The 7,889-nt window shown below is 50.6% G+C and overlaps 1 protein-coding gene across 1 annotated transcript; it reads left to right on the plus strand.

The window, feature by feature from the left end:
* Positions 1–2,560: 2,560 nt before the first annotated feature.
* Positions 2,561–5,487, plus strand: LOC103072041 (group IIE secretory phospholipase A2). Its single transcript, XM_007459237.1, has 4 exons — positions 2,561–2,600; positions 3,355–3,493; positions 3,702–3,808; positions 5,345–5,487. Exons 1-4 carry the CDS (start codon positions 2,561–2,563, stop codon positions 5,485–5,487), a joined length of 429 nt encoding a protein of 142 aa, XP_007459299.1.
* Positions 5,488–7,889: the final 2,402 nt, after the last annotated feature.

A 7,889-nucleotide genomic window follows, 5' to 3' on the forward strand; every position in this document is an offset into this window, starting at 1 on the left:
TCAAGTCCAGGAAGTGCAGAGAGTCCCATACAGGATAAACTCTAAGAGAAACACGCCAAGGCACGTATTAATCAAACTATCAAAAAATTAAATACAAAGAAAAAATATTAAAAGCAGCAAGGGAAAAACAACAAATAACATACAAGGGAATCCCCAGAAGGTTAACAGCTGATCTTTCAGCAGAAACTGCAAGCCAGAAGGGAGTCGCAGGACATATTGAAAGTGATGAAGGAGAAAAACCTACAACCAAGATGACTCTACCCAGCAAGGATCTCATTCAGATTCGATGGAGAAATCAAAAGCTTCACAAAGCTATGAGAATTCAGCACCACCAAACCAGCTTTACAACAAATGCTAAAGGAACTTCTCTAAGTGGGAAACACAAGAGAAGAAAAAGACCCATAAAAAGAAACCCAAATTGATCAAGAAAATGGTAATAGGAATATACATATCAATAACCACCTTGAATGTAAATGGATTAAATGCTCCAACCAAGAGACACAGACTGGCTGAATGGATACAAAAACAAGACCCTTATATATGCTGTCTACAGGAGACCTACTTCAGACCTAGGGACACATACAGACTGAAAGTGACAGGATGGAAAATGATATTCCATGCAAATGGAAATCACAAGAAAGCTGGAGTAGCAATACTCATATCAGATAAAATAGACTTTAAAATAAAGACTGTTATAAGAGATAAGGAAGGACACTACATAATGATCAAGGGATCGATCCAAGAAGAAAACATAACAATTATAAATATTTATACACCCAACATAGGAGCACCTCAATACATAAGGCAAATGCTAACAGCCATAAAAGGAGAAATCGACAGTAACACAATAATAGAGAGAGACTTTAACAGCCCACTTACACTAATAGACAGATTATCCTGCTTTGGGTAGTATAGTCATTTTCACGATGTTTATTCTTCCAATCCAAGAATATGGTATACCTCTCCATCTGTTTGTATCATCTTTAGTTTCTTTCATCAGTGTCTTATAGTTTTCTGCATACAGGTCTTTTGTCTCCTTAGGTAGGTTTATTCCTAGATATTTTATTCTTTCTGTTGCAACGGTAAATGGGAGTGTTTCCTTAATTTCTCTTTCAGATTTTTCATCCTTAGTGTATAGGAATGCCAGAGATTTCTGTGCATTAATTTTGTATCCTGCAACTTTACCAAATTCATTGATTAGCTCCAGTAGTTTTCTGGTAGCATCTTTAGGATTCTCTGTGTATAGTATCATGTCATCTGCAAACAGTGACAGCTTTACTTCTTTTCTGATTTGGATTCTTTCTTTTTCTTCTCTGATTGCTGTGGCTGAAACTTCCAAAACAATGTTGAATAATAGCGATGAGAGTGGGCGACCTTGTCTTGTTCCTGATCTTAGTGGAAATGGTTTCAGTTTTTCACCATTGAGAACGATATTGGCTGTGGGTTTGTCATATCTGGCCTTTATTATGTTGAGGTAAGTTCCCTCTATGCCTGCTTTCTGGAGGGTTTTTGTCATAAGTTGGTCTTGCATTTTGTGGGACCTCGACATTTCTGATCACGACAGAGCCGGGTCCTGTCCTCCATCCCACGAACCTCCAGCCAAGCTTTGAAGCCCGGCCTCAATGTTCTGACCCGACGATGGGGACAGCAGCTCTCCCTGGGGGCCAAGTTGGACCAGGAGGCTACTGTCTCCCCGACCCAGGCCCTAAGATGACATCAAAAGGATGGAAGTTTCCAGTTCATGCCAGAATGTGGGTTTTCCAGCTGAGTCAGATGGAGGCTGTTTCTATGGCAGCCATGCTCCACCACTACTCGAGGGTTTGGGGAGACAGAATTCTTAACTGGGAGTATTTTTGCTACCTGTCAAACAAGCAGGAGCCTGCCCAGGAAAGAACAATAAAGAAAACCCCCTAAGCCCAGCTGGCTGAGCGCCCAGCCTTTGGATTCTAGGTTCTTGGACAAATGGCTCCCTGCTATGTCATCAAGTTGCCATCACCACTCTCCGTCTGGGTAACACAGGGGCTGGTTGAGGGGCAGGAAGGGGAGTCGGGGCCATGCTGAAGTAGGTAGCATCACAGAAACAGGACAGACTTGCCCTTGGTGCTCCCTGGCCAAGGGAGCTGAGAACTTAAGTTTCTCAGCCCCTCTAGGCTGCATCAGTAAAATGGGAATGAGAAAAAGACACCAAGAATGAAGAGCACCTAGCACAGCCAAGACATAGAGCTCCTCGGTGGGACCAAGCACGGTGATTTGGGGAAAGGAGGAGGGGAGGGGAAGGGCGGAGAGAAGAAAGCCCACAGATCGACCCCACCTTCCCCAAACTGCCTGGAAGCAGAGCCCACAGGCCCCAGGCTGGCCCCTCCCCTGGAGACTTGGCCAAAGTGTAAGACCAGGAAGTATCATTACGTCACTGGGCATTCAGGGGTTAATGAGGGGGAGTGGACAGGACCCGGGTATTTAACTAATGCGGAGAGGCCTTGAGATCAGAGGCATCCCTGCTGACTTCCTTCTCCTGCAGCCCAGCTTCTCTACTCCCTGCACCCCTCCCCTCACCCGCAGAATGAAGCTTCCCCCTCTTCTGACCTTACTTTGCCTCATGGGTAAGTAACCTCCCTGCCTTTACCCCTCCCCTGCGCCAGCTAGGAATCCCCAACTCCCTGGAGGCCCCTGAGCTGGGCCCTGAAGAGGGTGTGATTGGACATCCTGAGGAGGCCAGTTCTTCCAGAGCCATCACTAGTCTGTGGAGAGCGGGGAGAGGGGAAGACAGCAGCCCGGATGGCCTGGTGGGGCGGGGGAGAGGGGCTGGCAGGGATCCCAGACAGCACACGAGCTCCTGCCACCCCCGCTCCATCCCTCACTTAAGTTTCCATTTTTGGCTCTAACCTGCCCGGGTCAGCAGCACCCCCATTGCTGCATCATCAGGACCTAGAGGAATTTGGGGAAGTCCAGGTGGTTCGGAAGCTTATCCAGTGACATCTGACGGGACTTGACAGGGACAGAGTTCCTGCGGGGATGGGGCTGACACCTAGGGAGGTGATCAGGAAGGGTTGGGACCCGGGAGGATGAGTGGGCAGTATTCTGGGAGATGGTGGAAGGAGAGCGGGGTGGGGGGTGGGGGGTCACGTGTGCTGACACGACACGGGTAAGGACTAGGGGATCAAGGTGCGATGATGTCATGGGGATATTATTACTGCTTAGCATTGTTATTATTGGGAATGAGGTGCTTAGGGAGGTGAGGTTACCTAGACAATCAGAGAGACGTCTGGACTCAGATTTGGGGGCACATCAGGGGCAGCTGGCTGCAGAGGGTGGGGCCCTGAGGGATCTGACCTCCTCCACCCTCGCTCCCAGCAGTGGCCCTGGCTGTCGGGAACCTGGTCCAGTTCGGGGTGATGATTGAGAGAATGAAGGGGCAGCCTGCACTGCAGGACATTGACTATGGCTGCTACTGTGGTTTCGGCGGCTCCCACGGGCCAGTGGACCAGACAGACTGGTGAGCAGGTGGCCCAGCAGGTAGAGCACCTCACTGGAGGATGGAGAGGCCGGGGGAGCATCCTGGGAGGAGGGAGGGGCTGGGGGCACCTAGAAAGTTGGGGCCGACCTCCACTTTGAGCCCCTTTGGGCACTGAGCCCCCCAGGCAGCCCCTGATCCTGCCCAGCCCAGCTCACAGGCCCCTCCAAGCCAACCATGACCCTTACAGGTGCTGCCACGCCCATGACTGCTGCTATGGGAGTCTGGAGAAGCTGGGCTGTGAACCCATATTGGAAAGGTATCTTTTCTCTGCCAGCAGGCACAGCATCTTCTGTGGTAAGTGAACAGCCCTAGACTCCCCCAGACACCAGGTTGGGGGAGAGCTTCAGCTAGGAACCCTCTCCTGATGGAGACCCTTGAGCCTGGTCACCTGGGCTGGGGCGGGCGTGGGATCTTCCATCATCACAGAATTGGGGAGAGACCAGTCCATCTACCCAGATGCTCCTGTGGCACCCAGCCTAGAGAGCACGTGACCCATCAGCTCCTGCCCTGACCCCAGGCACTTTCCCCAGCCAGAGCCCTCCCAGCTCCAGCCTCTGGGGAGAGGAGTCAAAGAGGGTAGAGCTGAGCCCCAGGGTCTGGGTGGCAGCTAGAGGCAAGGTTCCCAGGACAGAGCCTTGAGGGCAGAGCCCCAGACAGAGAGAGCTGGAGCTTGCCAGGAGCAGCCTGGAAGGAGGGCAGGCCCAGCGTGGGGCACAGCAGGAAGACTCAGCTCAGATCTCTAAGGTCTGTCCTGGGGGAGGGGCAGAACAAGGACCAGAACCACTGGAGGCAGATTTGGCTCGGAGTTGCCTGTTCCCAGCAAGGCAGCTTTGACGGGTAGCAAGCTCCCCATCCCTGGGGGTTCATGCAAGGCTAGGAAGCCACCTGGCAGGGACGGCACTGAGCACCTACCCATTGTATGTCTTTGGGCAAGTGACGTAACCCCTCAAAAGCCTCTATTTCCGCTTCTATAAAAGGGAGACAATCACTCACTTCCCTGGCTTAGTCCAGCTTCTGGTAAGAACCCCGCAAAGGTGCTGACGCGGCTGTTAAGCCCCTTCCAACTCTGACTGCTGCTGAAAGAGCAGGTGAGAGCAGAACCCCGGATGGGGAATGAGGCTGACCTTTGCAAAGCACAGTGAGGAACCTGGACATTTCTGAGCTGGGGGATGTCTTCGTGGGGACAAAAAGGAGCCAGAGCCACTCAGGGCAGACAGAGGCAGTGGAGGGAAGAGGAGGCTTTGGGGCCCCTGGTGCCTGCAGAGCTGACGTCAGCGCTGCTCCCCAGGCAGGGTGTGGCCACGTGTGGAGGGGGAGCCCTAAAGTTAATGCTAGGAAAACGGGCTTCGTCCGCTCTGAGGGAGATAGGCATGGCCGAGCAGGCCCCAGTTTCAGTCCCTCTGGGGCACGCCGAGGCCATCTGGGGTTGAGCTGCTGTAAACTTCCCGGCTTTCCTCTCTGGCTGATGGCTGCCTCACTATCAGTAACGCATTACATGGGAGAAGGAGTTGCCTGGAAATGCACTCTCCCTGGGCTGAGGCGGACGACAGTTAGTGAACCAGATGGTCTCCCCATGGGGGAAAGGGCTAAGGGCAGTGGAGTGGGCTTGGGAAAGGACAGGAGAACAAACTTCCAGGCTTCCCAGCATCCTGGGCCCCAGCAGGCCCTCCAGGACCCTGCCCTTTCTCTCACCCATCCCTGGAACATCCCCCATGAGGATGGGCTTCCAGCAGAATGGGGCTGAGAACAGGGACCCCAGAGCAGTCCCCTGCATGTCTGAGAGTGGCAGGACCGAGGCGCCCAGGCCCTGACTCACCTCGTCCCATCCAGCCGGCAGAACCACCTGCCAACAACGGACCTGCGAGTCTGACAAGAGGGCTGCTCTCTGCTTTCGTGACAACCTGGGCACCTACAACCGCAAATATGCCCATTACCCCAACAAGCTGTGCACCGGACCTACCCCGCCCTGCTAAGGCTGTGCTCTGCTCCTTCGCTGCGGTCCCCTGCCCTCCAGCTGCTGGAGCCCCAGACCTCCGGAACGCTGGCACCAAAGCCCCTCCCTCTAGAAAATTCCTTTCCTGCAAACCCCTCCCTCCCTGAGAGCTCCCAGATGAGGAAGAGCCATGCCCGGGGGCCCTTTAGCACCCAGAAGATTCTATAACCCACCCCCTGGGATCTCAGTTCCCTCTTCCAAATATGTGAATGATATTTTCCCATAATTCTAATACTGATCCTCAGATTCTATCATTGTAGGGCTTAATTAGTCTACAGTTGCATTCATTCATTCGTTTTTTGAGCACCCACCATGTGCCAACAATGTGCTAAGTACTGGGACACAGCGTGGGTCTGACATGGGTGGCCCCTGTGCACAGTTCTGACATTCTGTCCTTTTAATTTCCCATTACAGTGAGTTTTTGTGATTCTCTTTTTCTAACATTCCACCGTCTTATCCAAGATAATAATGGCAATCTCTAGAAGGAATGTTTCTGGCCATATGGCATAATGTGAGAAGCACGCAAAATACCAACCTAAAAATATTGTCCCCACCATGTCATCAGGCTTCAAATCCCTCCCATTAGAAGACTGGCTCAAAGTGAAAAGAAGCTCTCAAATCACCTTTTTCAAAGCCCTCCCTTGACAGATGGGCATTGGGGCTCAGAGAGAGAAGGGTAGTTCTACCTGAAGGGGTGTCCTCACTCCCATGCCAGTGTGCCTTCATTTCTTCATGAGTGGGTATCATGACACTCTACCCCTCTGGTTGTCATCTTGGACCTTCCCTAGGGTGCCCAGGGAAGGTCAGCTGTGAGGATGCCCAGGCCAGGTCAGGCTCCTGATACAGGGAGGGGAAGAGGAAAGGTTTCAACATCCAACACCCCAGGGCCAACTCTGGAGCCAATTTAAAGCACCAAAGGATTCCCATCAAATGGAATGCAGCCTATCTGGGAAGCAATGAACTTCGGCAGATTCTACTCCTAAATACAGATATATATCTCCTCTATCTATAATATGCTGATAAAATCTTCCAGGATTGGGATGAGCCTATTCAATGAGATAAAGCCTGTAAAAAAGCATCGCACAGCTCTCAGCGGCCAGGTAATAAACCTCCACTCCCTTTGTCCGTTTCATGGCACGTGTGCAACTTTCAGGACTTTGAGGGCAGGAAAGAGCCTGAAGCCATCAAATCGATGATCCTCATACATTTTAAAAGGTGAAGACGTTCTGTGCTAGCAAAACAAACACAAACAAACAAACAAAACACGAGAGGGGCAGATTGCGCGCTTTGTTGCTGTGACTTGACTCAAATCCTTGGCGAATAATCACCAGGAGACCAGCTCGTAAAGCACAGTGTGTGTGGGTGGGGAAGAGAGCACAGTGTTTGTTGGGAAGAGTGGTCCTGAGGCGCCCTCTGTTGTCCATTTTGTTCAGGCTAATACGTGGAAACAAATTTGGCTTAAACCTGAATTTCCCTGCATCATGGGGGCAAAGTATGTTTCTGGGCTAGTGAAACCGGTCGCTTCACACTTTCGGTAATCATATGCTGAGAAATAATCCAAAAGTCCTTACAGACATCTTAGAATGATGGTACGACTGCATACACGAGAAACAGGAAGAAGGAACTGACCTGGGGGAGATGGAGAGAGGTGGTGCCCTGGGCCTTATGGATTCAAGGTAGCGATGGAAGGAGTACCTTGTGATGTTACAGTTGCTTAACCATCTGACAGGGTGAAAACTGGAACTTAAGAACAAGCCTCGGTGCAGTCAGTTTTTCGAAGAATCAATAAATATTTGGTGAATGCAAGACTGATTCTGTCCAAATCCTGTTTGTGTGTGTCTACAGTACATACGCTTGATTTCCAGCGCAGACTTGGTGGAAAAGGCTGAAAAAAGGAAAGGAGAACCCTGAACTTGATGTCGGAGCTTCCAGGTAGAGCCCTCTGCTCTGCCAGTTAGCAGCGGTGCATCTGCTCTAGGCCTCGCTGCTCAGGGAGCTTATTAGAAATGCAGAATCTTGGACCTGACCCCAGACCCCCCAGTTAACAAGACCCCCAGGTGACTCGTGTGCACACTGAAATCCAAAGAGCGCTGATATATATGGCCACAGACAGCCTCAGTGTCTGCACTTGTAAAATAGAACAATGACATTTCCCTGGTAGGTTGAGTGTAGCAAGGTTTTAATAAATTAGCATGTGTGAATGTACACAAAATAATGCCCAGCACATTATAAGCATCCCATAAATGAATGAATGATAGTCATAATAACAAAAAATACCTAACATTTATTAAGCATTTGGCATTCACCAGGCACTGTTCTAAATGCTTTATGCTTATTAATTTATCGAATGAGTGAATGAATTAATGGATGAATGAGGCATGG

This window comes from Lipotes vexillifer, unplaced genomic scaffold, assembly GCF_000442215.2.
Source record: "Lipotes vexillifer unplaced genomic scaffold, Lipotes_vexillifer_v1.1 scaffold496, whole genome shotgun sequence".
In the NCBI taxonomy this organism is placed as follows: Eukaryota; Metazoa; Chordata; class Mammalia; order Artiodactyla; family Lipotidae; genus Lipotes; species Lipotes vexillifer.

What these genes read in the sequence shown, in the direction of transcription:
- LOC103072041 (XM_007459237.1), top strand. Translation starts at nt 2,561, where the DNA reads ATGAAGCTTCCCCCTCTTCTGACCTTACTTTGCCTCATGG. An exon ending in GACCTTACTTTGCCTCATGG is followed by an intron (nt 2,601 to 3,354) that starts GTAAGTAACCTC and finishes CGCTCCCAGCAG; the next exon opens with TGGCCCTGGCTGTCGGGAAC. An exon ending in CAGGCACAGCATCTTCTGTG is followed by an intron (nt 3,809 to 5,344) that starts GTAAGTGAACAG and finishes CGTCCCATCCAG; the next exon opens with CCGGCAGAACCACCTGCCAA.